Genomic DNA, 16,025 nt, shown 5'->3' with positions numbered 1-16,025 from the left:
AAATGCTTAACTGCCTGAACCACCCAGGTGCCCCTAGAGTGGTGTTTTTGAAATAGCTGCTCAGGACCCACCACTGGGTTTTGAAAACATTGACTTCTAAAAAAATGCAACAGAACAGAATAGGTTAGGAAATATTGGAGAGCACTGAAAATTGTAAAGATCTTATTTTTTGGAACTTATACTCACACATGTTCACATATGTAAATGTAATGACCTAGTTGGTTGTCGACATCTGAGTTCTAATCACGTAAATATTTGTATTTCCCCCCTGATGTATGTGTGTGTGGGTCCAGGGACGTAATTAAAAAATAACACTGCTTGGAGTTGGACATCCTTCTGGGTTGAGGAAAGGGTACTTATTTTGTTAGGGATTTGTGTTCCTACCACGATAAAGCTGGTATAAAGGAGAGAAGGAAAGATGAACATTACTGGGCTTTTATATAATAACTGGTGATGAAAAAATTTCATTTATTTAGTTTAGTAATCTCTTTGCCCAACATGGGCTCAAACTCATAACCCCGAGATCAAGAGTCAGACACCCTGAAAAAATTTTGAATGCAACAATTTATCCTGATTTAATTTAATGCCCACCAACAGAAGGTATCTGTTAGTTCTGTAAGCAAAATGTGCATCACCACTTTGGGATTTGGAATTGGAGCCATTCTTCTCTAACTTCAGAATCAATCTGTTTTTAGAAAATTAATAATTCTAGTTCTTGGACAGTTGGGTATTTACTTCCTGTCGGGGCTGGAGTTCTAACTGAAGTCCCTGTGGGGCAGGCGGCTCTAGAAACAGCCTGGTGGGTCCCCTCTGAGATTGGGGGCCCCTGCAGGGTCAGCTTGTGGCTTGCCCCACTTTGCCGACCTCAGCCAGCCTCCGAAACTCACACTCAGCCCCCATGGAGGGCAGTGTGGGAAGGACTGGGGAGCAGCCCAGTGCTTCTGTCTGTTTGCTGTGGGCCAGGGAAGCTTGGGGAGACAGAGATCCCTGAGATATCCTGTACCTGGTTTGAGGGCACCCAGGTGCCAGCAGAGGGCTCAGGGTTGGAGGGCTCAAGAAACAGACACCAGCTCACACCAGCTCAAGGGAAGAAGTGGTATTTATTATAACAGTCCAGGAATGTTTCTTGGGACCCAGGGGAAGAAACTGTGTCTGGTCTCTCAGGGGATGAGTCTAGGAACCGGAAGGCAGGAGGACTGTCTCTCTTTACCTGTCCTTCATTCTTCTCTGCCTCAGTCTCGCTAGCAGGAAAGTGGACCCCTACTGCCCCAGTGCCCCCTTATTACATTTGGAGCCACATGCAAAGACAGATTTGACCCCCTCCAACCCAGTCGCTGGGGGTGAATATCTGGTTGGCCCAGCCTGGGTCAGGCATTCTCTGTCTGACCCAGTCATTTCTGACCCAGGCCATGAGATTGAGGGAGTGGGGGGCGGTGTCCCAGAAGAGGGACTGCTTCCAGGGAAGGAGGATCCTGGTGGCCTCCTAGTTGGGGGGTCAGACCTCATAGCTTCCTGTCCAGAGAAACCGTGAGCCTGGTGGGGGCTTTTTGGAAGACATTGAGAGGGCCCAGGAGCTAAAGAGTCTCAGGTACGGATGGCCAGCCCCTGACCACAAAATGTGACCACAGTGAAGCCTTTAAAGGAAGTGCAGGGATCCCTGGGTGGCGCAGCGGTTTGGCGCCTGCCTTTGGCCCAGGGCGCGATCCTGGAGACCCGGGATCGAATCCCACATCGGGCTCCCGGTGCATGGAGCCTGCTTCTCCCTCTGCCTGTGTCTCTGCCTCTCTCTCTCTCTCTCTCTCTCTCTATGACTATCATAAATAAATAAAAATTAAAAAAAAAATGAAGTGCAGACTGAGTCTGCCATTGAATGGAGGTTTGTCTGCACCTGTGGCTTGAGGATGTGAGCCTCACAAGGGCAGGACACTGTGGCCTCTTTATCTCTCATCCCTAGTGCCAGGGCTGGGGCCATGCTCTGCACACAGTAGGTGTTTTATTCAGAATCAGGGAGGGGAGGGACACCTGGGTGGCTCAGCGGTTAAGCATCTGCCTTCGGCTCAGGGTGTGATCCCGGGGTCCTGGGATCGAGTCCCACATCAGGCTCCTTCCATGGAGCCTGCTTCTCCCTCTGCCTTTGTTTCTGCCCCTCTCTCTCTCTGTCTCTCATAAATATATAAAGTCTTAAAAAAAAACAAAATTATTAAAAAAAATAATCAAGGAGGGGATGGAGGAATGCTGAACTCACTTTGGGTGCCCTCTTGCTAAAGGATAACATTCATATAAAACATAAACCCCTGTGGGCCATTTGACAATAGTTATTAAAATAAAAAATACAGTTCCTATGGCATCTGGAGATAGCAGATCTCCAGAGAATCGTCCTCAGCCAAAGTGTTCCCACTGGAAGTACTATAGGCATTTGGGGAGGGACAGTTCTTTATTGGGTGGGACTATCCCATATATTGTAGGATATTCAGCATGTCTGCCTCCCACCCAATAAGTACTACTATTCTCCCCTGTTTTTTTTTTAAAGATTTATTTATTTATTTATTCATGATAGACAGAGAGAGAGAGGCAGAGACACAGGAGGAGGGAGAAGCAGGCTCCATGCCGGGAGACCGACGTGGGACTCGATCCCGGGACTCCAGGATCGTGCCCTGGGCCAAAGGCAGGCGCTAAACTGCTGAGCCACTTAAGGATCCCCTCTCCTCTGTTTTTATGGAAACCTAAAATGTTCCCTGCCATGTATTTGCAAAGCCCACACGAGGGGGTACCCACCTCAGTTTAGAACTGGTACAGAGGTATTTATATCAGCGTCCAAATTTACATATGCAAAGATACTGTTTATAATAAAGAAAAATTGGCAATAGCTCAAATGTGCTTATTTAAATTATGAACTATGGTCTTAAGAGAATACTGTATTTACATTAAAACAAAGATGATGTTTTCATGTGATTTGACTTGAAAACAGTGCCATGGTGTGTGTGTGTGTGTGTGTGTGTGTGTGTGTGTGTGTGTGTGTGTGTGTATGTATTTGGGCGGGGGAGGAGGGAAGATCCATGAAAAGCCATAGGGCAATATGGACATAATTAGAATAAACAATGTTAGCTATTTTTACTTTTATATACTGGTAAGTAAAAAAACAAGTTGAAATACAATACAGTCCCACATTTATCAAATTTATCAAAAAAAATATATACACACATCTTAGCATCTACATAGCAAAAACTGATGGAGGAATTTGTACCCAAGAGTTAACAGTGATTCTCTTTGGGGGAGAGGGTGCTGTTATGGGGGACTTTATCCATGTTATATATATTTTTGAACATTCAGGAATTTTTAACTACATATACATATTGTGTGCAGAAAAGGACTTGTAGAAGAAGAAAAATAAAACAAAACAGCCAGGTAACCTCCCCTCTGCCAAACAAATCAATAAATTGCCCCTCCTCAAAATTTCTACAAGGCATAGTTCAAAATTCTCACCGAGGATGGGAGCACTCGTGGTCCCCAGGGACCCTTCTAGGCTCTGTTCACCCCACACTGCTCCTTGTTCCTAGAATAGGTTTCCCTTTTCACGCCTCTGCCTGCAACCTCTTTAAACCGATGTCTCAGTCTGGTCTGTTAAAATGATTGTCCCGGCTCCCTCAGGATGTGGTTTTAAGACACCCTGCCCTGGCTATCTCTTGTGCATCCCCTGGGGCATCTGTCATCCTCTGACTCAGCGGCGGCCTGCAAGGCTGGGAACTGATGGCTCTTCCCATCCCCTGTACTTGTAGAATGACCAGTTACGGACCAGACGTGCCTCTCTTCATTGCCCACCGTCCTAGGTAACCGAAGGCCGGCTCTGTGGGGTTCCTGTTGCCTGTGGCAGCTTCAGAGGGGGACAGCAGCTCAGTTTTCCAAACCTCCCTCTCCCTGGTGCTCCTCCACAAAGCTCAAGTGTTTTTTTGTTTACTGTCGACATGGCAACCTGGGTGGTTCAACCAAAGTGGCCACCTCGAGTTCCCCCAAAGAGGCACCACCCTGGCAGGTACTGGGCATGTATTGTGAACAGTCCAGTTCTGTCACTGTCAAGGCCTTCCTCCTACTTCCCTGGGGAATAGTGGCAGAGTCCTTCACCGTTGTCTTGAATGTCAGACAGCCAAGCGAGGATGTTTATAGTTTACAATAATGTGGAAAAGTTGTAAAGTGCTTCTGCTCTGGAGTTAAATTCAAATGGTAGAATATAGAGTACAGTTATAGCTTTGTAAAACACACTCACACGTGCATGCACACACATACACACACAACCAAAAACCCGGTAAAGAAGTATATCAATGCACCAAAAGGGATTGTCTTTGGACAGGATCTAGAACAATCATATTCCTTTTCTACTCCTCTGTCATTTTTTCATTGCCTAGAATGAGCATATATTAAAACGGGAAATTTTATTTTTAAAAACTGTTTTCCTGGTCTGGGTGTATCTCGGGGATCATTCCGTATCAGCATATATAGATCACCTCTCCTTTCCTATCTTCCTCTTTTATTTATTTTTTTAATTTTTAAAAAAGATTTTATTTATTGTCAGAGAGAGTGTGCACAAGCATGGGGAGCAGCAGAGGGAGAGGGAGAAGTAGGCTCCCCACTGAGCAGGGATCCCGATGTGGGGCTTGATCCCAGAACCCTGGGATCATGACCTGAGCCAACGGCAGATGCTTAACTGACTGAGCCCCCCAGGCGCCCCTCTCACCATTTTTATTTTTATTTTTTTTTAAAGTTTATTTAGAGAGAGGAGGGGAGTAAAGGGAGAGGGAGAGAATCCCAAGCAGACTCCTCACTGAGTGCAGAGCCGGACACAAGGCTCCATCTCACCATCCTGAGGTCATGACCTGAGCCACAATCAAGAGTCAGATACTTAACCGGCTGAGCCACTCAGACACCCCTCGCCTCTTGTATTTTCTCTTGTATTTTTAGAGTGAACTATATTCTGGCACATGATGTACATGAATTTTTTTAGCCAGCTCCCCTCTTGGGAGACACTTTGATTGTTTCCTCCTTTCTTTTCTTTACAGACAGTGCTGTAATAAATCTCCGTATATGTATATCTAAGCAGACTTTAAAATGCATATATATTTCATAATACTTAAATATGTATACAGGGTAAAAATAATTTGAGTTATATCCAAGGAAGAGTGATAAGTAAGCCTTACTCCTCTGATCCCTGTTTCCCTGGGGTATGTCCTTCCAGAAATGTTCCTTGCATATATAAGCATGTACATGTATATGACCCTCCCTTTTTCTTCTTTCACGGAAATGTTAGTTGACTATTAAACCTGTTTCGCACTCTGGTGGCTGTCTTCCCATATTGGCACAGACGAGCTGCCATCAGCTAGCACTTATGTAACAGCCACTATGGGAAGGACGGGCACTGCTCTGCACACTTTGCTCGTTTGAGCTATATAGCAGTCCTGTCAGGAAGGCTGTAGAGAGTAAACCTGATGCTCTGAGATCTTAATCGCTTGACCCTTCTTGTGACTGCAGTGTGCTGCAGCTTATTTTGTTGTATCTTGAGGGCTAAATATCGTCTGCAAGCCCCATTTTGTATTGAGCCCATCCCTCATGGATGGGTATGAAGGTCGTTTCCAGTCCTTTGCTACCACAGACAGCTCTTCCATAAACATTTCTGTCCATATGTCCCTGTGCCCATGCAGGAGTACACCTGCCAGATAAATCCCCAGAGGTGGAATGGCTGGAGCCAGACATTTAGAACTTGGCTGGGCAGTGCCAACTACTCTTCAAAGAGGTTGTTACTACTTCCTATGCCCTTGTCCCTTGTCAGAAGATTTTGGTGATTATACTTAGATTTTCAGTCCACCAAGGGTGACTCTAACAGCTTGCTCAAAGGACAGCAATTACCCCAGAATGAGACTGAGATGCCAGTGTCTGATGACTCACTGGGAAGAGAGACATCCCTGTCCACCAGAGCCCCAGGAAGCCCCACCCTGGCAGCACTGGGCTTCTGTCCCTGTGCAGTGGCCACAGGAAGCTCTATGACTTGGGGCTCTGCCCACTGCTTTGGGAATGCAGAATCTGACAGGGAAGCTTAGGCATCTAGCATCCAGAAAGCTTAGGACCTCCAGAAGTTGAGGGCCTGCTGGGCAGATGAAGGAAAAAGAGGGTGACACTGGCAGTGGGCAGGAGGCCACCCGGTGACCTGGTATCTAAAAAAACAAGAGGGGACACAAGCCCGACTGCAGGGACTCCTCTGTCTGAAGCCTGTGCATGTGCTAAAATGCTCAATTCCAAAGTGCCTGGGTAGCTCAGATGGTTAACCTTTGGCTCAGGTTATGATTTCTGGGTTCTGGGATGGAGCTTGAACAGCAGAGAGTTGGCTTCTCCCTCTCCACCTGCCCCTCCCCTACCTCATGCTTGCTCACTCGCTCTCTTTCATAAATAAAATATTAAAAATAAAATGCTCAAATCCTGTGTGGAAATATGCTAGGATACAGGGGCTCCCTTTTTAAATTTTACTTTGCAAATGTTTTTTAGCAGCTTCATTACAATATAATTCGTCTAACATACAATTTACCCATTTAAAATGTCCAGTGCAGGGGCATCTGTGTAGCTCAGTCAGTTAAGCATCTGCTTTCAGATTGGGTTGTGATTCCAAGGTCCTGGGATCGAGCCCACGTGTCAGGCTCCCTGCTCAGTGGGGAGCCTGCTTCTCTTCCCTGCCTCCCACCTGTGCTCTCTCTCCCTATCTCTCTCTCAAATAAATAAAATCTTTAAAAATAAATAAAATAGGGATCCCTGGGTGGCGCAGCGGTTTGGTGCCTGCCTTTGGCCCAGGGCGCAATCCTGGAGACCCGGGATCGAATCCCACATCGGGCTCCCGGTGCATGGGGCCTGCTTTTCCCTCTGCCTATGTCTCTGCCTCTCTCTCTCTCTCTGTGACTATCATAAATAAATAAATAAATAAATAAATAAATAAATAAATAAATAAATAAAAATTTAAATAAATAAATAAATAAATAAAATATCCAGTGTAGCAACTTTAAGTATATTTACACAATTATACATCCATATCACCACAATCAATTTTAGCCCATTTTCATTAGCCCTAAAAGGAAACCCCACACCTCTTAGCCACAGCACCCCCCATATATGGATCCATTTCACCCAGCTCATGGCAACCACTAATCTACTTTCAATCTCTATGGATTTGCCTGTTGTGGACATTTCATATAAATAGGATTATATAACGTGGGGTCTTTTATGTCTGGCTTCTTTCACTTAGTACAGTGTTTTCAAGGTTCATCCACACAGAAGCAAGTGTGTTTCATTGCTGAATACTACCCTGTTGTATGGATGGACCACATTTTATTCATCAGTTGCACTGCATTTGGTTTGTTTCTCCCTTTTGGCTTTTGCAAATAATGATATACGAGTCATGTGGACACGTGTTCATTTCTCTTGGGTAGATACTTGGGAATGCATTGCTGGGTCATGTGGTCATACTTTCTGCTGGGTTCTCCTTTTGCAAAAGAGCAGGGAAGTGGGGCTTGATGGCCTTGGTCTGAGTTCTGGGTCTGCAGTTCCTGGTTGCTGCAGGTCTATAGGCAAGTTTCCACCTTGCTCTGTGAGCCTCAGAGGTGCAAGCTAGGATTCTGTCTCAGGAGGGGCTTCCTGGGGGCAAGGGCATTATGCCACCCTGGGGAGTGTTACTGCTTTAACTGCTTATTTTTTTAAGATTTTATTTGCTTATTAGAGGGAGAGAGAGAGTGCCTGCGTACATGCACATGTGGGGAGAGGGGTGGAGAGAGAGGGAGAAGCAGACTCCCACTGAGCAGGGAGCCCAATGTGGGGCTCGATCCCAGGATTGTGACCTGAACCGAAGGTAGATGCTTAACCGACTGAGCCACCCAGGTGCCACCACCTTTGCTGGTTATTATTTCCAACCTTCCCATCCTTCCCTCTCCAGCCGTGGCTCTGAACCCAACTGGGTGGAGGACACCAGAAACAACTACTCTTTTTGACAGAGAGACTTCTTTAGGACTTTAGCTATGTTTCCTTGGCAATAATTTATTCAGCTGCTTATAGAAGTAATCCGTGTTCCTTGTAGAAAACGATGAGAGTGTAGCTATAATTGCTATTCAGGTGCTAGTGTGTATTTAATTTCAGTCTTTTTTTTTAAAGATTTTATTTGTTTATTCATGAGAGAGAGAGAGAGAGAGAGACAGAGACTAGGCAGAGGGAGAAGCAGGTCCATGCAGGAAGCCTGATGTGGGACTTAATCCTGGGACCCCAGGATCATACCCTGGGCTGAAGGCAGACTCTTAACCGCTGAGCCACCCAGGCATCCCTATTTCAGTCTTTTCTGTATTTCACTATAAATATAGACTTGACTAAATAGGGATTTTTATGACAATAATAAGATCATGTGTATTATATGCTCTTGGTAAGCACAGTTTTTCTTGGCAAACAAGAAATGGTGCATATCTTTCCATATTAGTAAATGTGGATCTAGTTTATCTTTTTTCTTAATGGCTCCCCTTCAGCCCATTGTATGGCCATAGCACAGTCACTGTAAGGTTTGCTTCTTGTGGGGGATACTTAGGCACTTTCTAGTTTTTTTTTTTTTTTTTTTTTGCTGCAGTAGTCAATGCTGAGTTTCATGGAAATTGCCTAAAACCTCTAGTTGCACGTGGTCCAGAGTGGGGCAGCCGCACAGCACTGTGGTCTCTTCCCTAGTGAACAAGGGAACTTCCGCAGTTCTTCCTGCTTCTTTTATGTGTCTTTGCATATAGATTAACCCTTATACTGTGAGCCAGGAGGGGCAAGCCAGGCTGACATAGAGCTATGAGTTTCTTAGAGTCTACAGAAAGGATGATGGGAGAAAACATTTTATAACATCCACTGGGAGAACAACAGCTGATGTTTCAGGGAGATTGGAGGCAGCCTCCAGACTCTTCCCCACAGAAGATCGGAGGTCTTGATTGCTGTGTTGCTGGTAGTAAGAGTCGTGATATAAATACAGCGCCAATAACAGTAACATCCTATGTTGCAAAGAAATGGCAAAGACATGACCCGAACATCTGGCCTCACTTCTGGCATATTACAGGAAATTTGTTGTTACTATTATTACTATTTATGGATTTATTTTTGTTTTGTACTCTCAGGCTTTGAAGAACCAAGGGTTTTTCTGTTCTCTAGGCAGGGTTATGATTTTCTTTTTGAGAGCCTCCCCTGGGTCTCCCATTCTGTTTAAGATAGCACACCAACAACTGAGTTTGGATCTTTATTATTTTTAAAGATTTTATTTATTTATTTGAGAGAGAGAGCATGAGTGGTGGTAAAGGGGTAGGGGCAGAAAGAGAGGGAGAAGCAGACTCCTCACTGAGCATGGAGCCTGATGCAGGCTTGATCGCAGGACCCTGAGATCATGACTTGAGCTGAAACCAAGAGTTGGATCCTTAACCAGCTGAGCCACCCAGGTGTCCCACACCTTGATCTTTTTAATGGCTGATACTTCTTTTTTTTTTTTTAATTTTTTTTTTAATTTTTTATTTATTTATGATAGTCACAGAGAGAGAGAGAGAGGCAGAGACACAGGCGGAGGGAGAAGCAGGCTCCATGCACCGGGAGAATGGCTGATACTTCTACACCAAGTGTATGGAATCATCCCCTGTGGACAGGCAGGTTTTTGGCAATGCCTGAGTTTCGTCTGGCATTGTAAGCACAGACCCATCCTTGGACTGCTCACCTGTGCACACCTGGGTTGGTGATCAGGATGACTGCGTCACAAGTCAGTGAAAGCACTGCCAGATGGCTGTCAAAGGTGACAGTACCAGCTTCCACGCCCCTCCATGTCTGGAAGTACCTACTTCTCAGTCTTCCATAAACACCTGTTTTTATTAACCTGTTGGGTAAAATAGAACACCAATGATTTGCAGCTCATTACAGGCCTGTTGAACTGTAATGAGCATTGCAACCTCAACGAGCCACTATTTCTGGAAGGGGGAAACAGGTCTACCCCAGGTGTGGGGGCAGGAATAAACTTGGCCACTAGTAGTCAAAGCATTCTTCATTGTCTTTTGTAAACAAGGAAATGGAGATTCACACAGCCGTGGGTGGAAACCAAAGTCCAGGGAACAAATCTTCGTCTAGGACCTTTTATATTGTGCTTTAAGAGTTAGTTGCATTAAACCCATCAGTTGCCAACAAGGAGTAGCATGATTCTTTTCTGGGTTTGGTAAAAGTAATTTTGATCCTGTGAAACGCCACACCCTCAAATTCTTAAATACTTTTTTCCTTGATTGTTTTCAGTTGGAGCCACAGCCTCCAGCCAGGAGGTAATTTCTCTTGGTACTCCTCACTGAATGGGAGAGTCAGGGAGCGTTTGAGTCACTGGTTGAGAGAGTGCAGCTGGAGAGCCATGTGTCCTGCACAGAGCACCCATTTGGGCAGGCTCAGAACACTGCAGGTTCCTTGACAGGCTGGGGTCAGAGTCTGTCTCTGCTGTTCACAGCTGCCAGAATATGAGAGGAGACTGGTACTTTTTCATTTTTTTTAAGCACAGAGATTCAGGAAATGTTTTAGTTATAAACATGTCTGTGGCAGGGAATAACAGGGAAAAATCAGTGACAAGCTTGAAGTCTAACAGTGGAGAACCATAGGTGACTGATGACGTCAGTAATGACCTAGCTATTCCAGCTAACTTGTAAATTCATGATGTCATGTTTGTGTTTAAAAATTTAAGTGTTGGGGATCCCTGGGTGGCTCAGCGGTTTAGCACCTGCCTTCGGCCCAGGGCGTGATCCTGGAGACCTGGGATCGAGTCCCCCATTGGGCACCCTGCATGGAGCCTGCTTCTCCCTCTGCCTGTGTTTCTACCTCTCTCTCTGTGTGTGTCTCTCATGAATAAATAAAATCTTTAATAAAATAAAATAAAAATTTAAGTGTTGGGGGCGCCTGGGTGGCACAGTGGGTTGAGCACCTGTCTCTTGGTTTTGGCTCAGGTCATGATCCTTGGAGTCCTAGGATTCAGCCCTGTGTTGGGACCCTGGTCAGTGGGGTGTCTGCTTGAAGATTCTCTCCCTCTGCCCCTCCCCACACTTGTGCACATGCTCTCTCTCTCTTCTAAATAAATAAATATTTAAAAAAAAAATAAAAATTAAGTGATGTGTTCTCTGCCTGTTGGAGTGTCATTTAGGAGAAATTTTTTGGAGAACTCCAAATTTGTACATTTTAAATGTGATCCAGCAACTACACTTCCAAGAAATATGTCCTACCAAGATCTTGCACAATTGCATGAAGATTTGGGTACGAGGGTGTTCACTTTGGGACTGACTGCCTGTACTAGTAATTATCGGAGAGAATCCAAATAGCCATCAGCCCAAGGTTAGAGAAATACCATAAGGCACATTTATAATATTGTATACCTTACAACTGTAGAAGGGAAATTGGGCCAGTTGTATAGCCTGCCTGTACATATGACATAGAAAGACCTCCAAGGCCCAGTGTTCAGTGGGAAAAAGGAAGGTGCAGAACAGAATGGGAGGCTCTGGCCCGGTGCTATATTCCCATGTGTTAACAAAGGCCTTCGGGCCAGGGTGTGACCCTGGGGTCCTGGAATCGAGTCACCCATCAGGGTCCCTGCAGGGAGCCTGCTTCTCCCTCTGCCTGTGTCTCTGCCTCTCTCTGTGTGTCTCATGAATACATAAATAAAATCTTAAAAAAAAAAAAAAAGCAAAAGAACAGACTTCCAGGGTAGTCACATCAGCTGTCAACTGTGGTTTTCAGAGCAATGGGTCAGAAAGTACTTCCACTTTCTACTTCACATTCTGTAGTGCCTGTGGCTTTTCTACAGTAAGCAGATCATATATTTGGAATCAGGAAAATAATCAAGATCACTATATAAAGTGATCCCATGGCCCTCTCTCCCGAAGGGCTGTACAGTGTGATTCCAGTCTTTCAAAAAATGCATAGGAAGGATCTGGAAAAGAACAAGTCCAAAGCATTGACGATCGTTGCTCTGGGTGGATGCTGTGTGGTGGATTTGAAATTTGTCTTCTCTATTTTTTGAGTGTTTTCATGAAGCATGAATTAGCTTACAAATTGGAAGAAAGAAATCCTGGGCTTTAGTTTTAGATTTTGCAGAGATTGGAAAGCCTCAGTGAGGAAGCCCTAGCCCATGTGAACCATACTTGTCCATGTACTGTGTGCGAACCATACTTGTCCATGTACTGTGTGCATGTGTGTTTCTCAGAAAACTCAGTTGCTCTGCCTTTTCTGGGTAGGATCCCAGCCATGATGAGGCTGAGGCTCAGGCCGGGGGCATGCTTGGGGTGCTGTCCTGTCTGGGCCTGAGTCCGTGGGAAGCCTGCAGAGCTAGTCCTCGTGGCTGAGAGACACTGATGGAGGGTGAGAAGGTCTGAAATTGCTGGGTCTGCCATCCACAGTGTTCATCCCACCATCCAGCCCCCTCCCTGTGGTTCAGGCCTCTGGCCTGGAAAGGAATTGGGGCCTCACAGATTCTGCAAGTGGCTGCAGGGCAGAGGTTCTGATTCTTTAGGGAAAGGTCAGGAAGAGATTGCTACTGAATATGAGTGGAGGAGTGTTTGGAGGGGACAGGGAAAGATTCCACTTGGGATTTTATAATCAGTAAAATGAGCCTTTTATTATTTTTAAAAATTTTTATTTATTGGAGAGAGAGAGAGACAGAACAAGCAGGGGGAGAGGCAGAGACAGAGGGAGAAGCAGATCCCTCACTGAGCAGGAGCTGGACGCAGGACTCAAACCCAGGACCATGATCATGACCTGAGTCAAAGATAGCCATTCAACCGACTGAGCCACCCAGGTGCCCCTAAAATGAGCTTTTTATTTTATTTTTTAAATTTATTTTTAAAAGATTTTATTTACTTATTCATGAGAGACCTACAGAAAGAAAGGCAGAGACATAGGCAGAGGGACAAGCAGGCTCCGTGTGGGGAGCCCAATGTGGGACTTGATCCCGGGACTCCAGGACCATGCCCTGGGCTGAAGGCGGCGCTAAACCATTGAGCCACCCGGGCTGCCCTAAAATGAGCTTTTTAAAATAAAAAATGGGCTTATGTCATGATACTGTTGAGAATCAGCCTTATCTCCATAATATACCTTGGTCATCTTTCCCACTGAGTACCCAGAAGCCCTGGTTCTCAATAGGTTTTCAAAGGTGGGAGGGTTATTTTTGATCACCACAGTGATGCAAGGCCACTAAGGCATTGAGAAGGTAGAGGACATGGATGCTAAAAGCCTGAAATGGGCAGGGCAGTTCTGCACAAAGAATTTTCCTGCATCCCCAGGATCTTGGAATGTCTCATGGAAATCTGTTCCTAATCATCTGAGCCTAGAACTTAGCATTATGTTAATGTAAAGGCAACACATCTTCAGCGTGGTTGGAAATATTCTGAGTTTAGAAGGGTTGTATTGTCTACGATTTTCATTTAGGGTGATAAAATTGTGCATATTTATGATTTATACAATATTTACAGGTGATGTTGGCTCTGATAGGGTCCAGAATTCCTACTAATAGGATAATAAGCACAGTTGTTTGGAAGGGCTCTTTAGCATTTTAAGTGGATATAATCAAAATGTATTTAACCAGGCCCGACAGATGGACATTTGGGTTGAATTCAGTTTTGCACACAACAACACCTTTTATATATATATGTTTGCAGATTTGTGTTTGTACTTCTCTAGGACACTTTTCTAGATGTCAGATTGCTGGGTCCGAATAAAGGAATTCACATTTTTCATCTCAGTACATTGCCAGGTTGCCTTTGGAGGAGTTTTAGACCCATTGACCCTATGCAAGGGCACCCATTTCCCTGTGTCCTGACCAGCACTAGTTATTAACGGTCATCAAATTGTTTGCTAGTCTAGGAGTACCTGGGTGGCTCAGTCAGTTGAATGCATAACTTGATTTCAGCTCAGGTCATGATCTCAGGGTCCTGGGATGGAGGCTAGAGTTGAGCTCCCTGCTAATTAGGGCATCTGCTTGCAATTCTCTCCTTCTCCCTGCCCCAACCCCCACTCTTGCTCACGCTTGTACATTCATGCTCGCTCTCTCTCCCCATAATAATAATAAAAAAAATCTTTAAAATGTTTGCCAGTCCAAACAAGGTGGGATAGGGGGTTGGTCTCTTATTTTTATTTTCAACTTTTTGTTTACAGGTGAAATGGTGTGTGCTTTCCTGTGTGAATTATGTTTCTTTGGTTTCATAGTTAATTAAGATTTGTCACTTCTGCCCATGGGATGGCTGTGCCCACGTGAGAACAAATAGCCTTTGGGGAACTTTGTTCTTGAAAGGATAATAGATGGGAATATTTCTCTCTCTGATGTTGTCTGTCTCCCCAGAGCTGGGAGACGCTTGGGAAATCACAGGATGGGAGGAGGCTGGACAGCATTGCCCCAGAAGCCCCTGGTCTCACATTTCCCTTTGCCTTTTGCAGGAAGCTTGGAAGCATGCGATTGAGAAGGCCAAACACATGCCTGACCCCTGGGCTGAGTTCCACCTGGAAGATATTGCCACAGAATGTGCCACACGTCACAGGTCAGCAGCTTGTCTGGGGGTGCTACATGGCCCCAGGTTCAAGGACTACTTGGGGGTGTGGGTACTGCTTCTGCTCATTATCAGTGAGGCCTAAGTACCTTTGGAGGTCAAGAATGGAATAATAATAGTATCTGCCAATATTTGAGCATTTATGCATGTTTAAGGTGCTTTGCATCATCTCGTTTACTCCTCAGGATGGTCCTCTAACATATGTGTCAGGCAGGCCTGATCCATGCTGTAGGTAACAAATAGTCCAGTGGCTCAATGCAGCAGCAGTGTGCTTCTCACTTAAGTGAAGTTGGGTGAGAGCCCAGGGACCCTTGGGGGCTGCTCTGGGATCCAGGTTTTTCCCATCTTGTGGTTCTACTGTCTCACCACATGGCTCCTACAGTTGCCATCAAAGGGAAAGTGAATGCATGGAGATCCATGTGGGCTTTTTGATGCCTTGGCCCTAGGAAGATTAGCAAAATGGAACTATGAGCATCTAGATTTCCTATTTGAAAAGGCAGAAAAGAGGAGTTATCTCAGGGTGTTTCAAGGAAGAAAACAGAGAATACCACAGAATACCACCACCAAGAATAACTGTGATGACAATGGCTCTCATCTATTGAATACATGTGACAGGCACTGTTTGAAGCCCTCTATGTGTGTGTATTCATAAAAAAGCCTGAAGTAGGAATCATGTCAAGTATTTGGGACCACTCTTGAGAATCTGATGAGGGCCATTCTAGAAAGTTGCACACTTATGTCTAATTTTGTGTTGGACCTATCCTGGAGTCCACCCCCTTGTCCTGTGACCTCTGTAGACCCCTCTGGGCTGAATCCTCTAAGCCAATAGCCCGAGGCCCAGAAATGTTCCAGGGGAGATGGAGGTTTGCCCAGGGTTACTTGGATGGTTAATAAGCCAATCTCCTGACTCTCAGTTCACTGTCTTTGAATTAGTCAGAACTCCATTTCAAATGCTGATGACAGAAACCCAATTCACAGTGTTAAGCATAGAAGGAAATGTTTAGCTCACACTTGTGGACTTCAGGTACGGCTAGTTCCAGATGCTCCAAGGACACTTTGGGCTTTTAACTCAGATAGACTCTCTTGTATCAGTGGCACAGATGTTCCCTGAGAGCCCCATATTTCATTTCATCCAACAGAAGAGGATCTTTTCTTTCTCAAAAATTTTTAAACAAAAGTTCCATAATGAAATGTCATTGTTCTGGCTTTGGTTATATGCCCCTCTCTGAACCAGTCATGTGCCAGGAAGCTTTGCTCTGATTTGCCATGTCTAAATCACAACCCACAAGCCAGAGAGTCCTAGGGGTCAGTTCCACCCAGCCCACATATTCTGAGAATGGAGGACAGTGGTTCCCCAAAGGGAAGTTGGGGTGCTATTAGAGAAAGAATGCTAGGCAGACAGAAATGGTGTACCCTTCTATGTCTTTCTGCAACGTGTCCCTG

At 45.1% G+C, this 16,025-nt stretch overlaps 1 protein-coding gene across 3 annotated transcripts in view; it reads left to right on the top strand.

The window, feature by feature from the left end:
• EEF2K (eukaryotic elongation factor 2 kinase) overlaps positions 1-16,025 on the top strand; it is a 64,353-nt gene that overhangs the window by 18,635 nt on the left and 29,693 nt on the right. For all 3 annotated transcript variants that reach the window (XM_041749059.1, XM_041749058.1, XM_041749060.1), the window contains exon 3: positions 14,473-14,573. In XM_041749059.1, the coding sequence (XP_041604993.1) occupies positions 14,473-14,573 (101 nt within the window). The remainder of the gene's footprint in view (positions 1-14,472; positions 14,574-16,025) is intronic.

This window comes from Vulpes lagopus, chromosome 3, assembly GCF_018345385.1.
Source record: "Vulpes lagopus strain Blue_001 chromosome 3, ASM1834538v1, whole genome shotgun sequence".
NCBI lineage: Eukaryota > Metazoa > Chordata > Mammalia > Carnivora > Canidae > Vulpes > Vulpes lagopus.
This window is presented reverse-complemented; position numbering and strand designations above follow the sequence as displayed.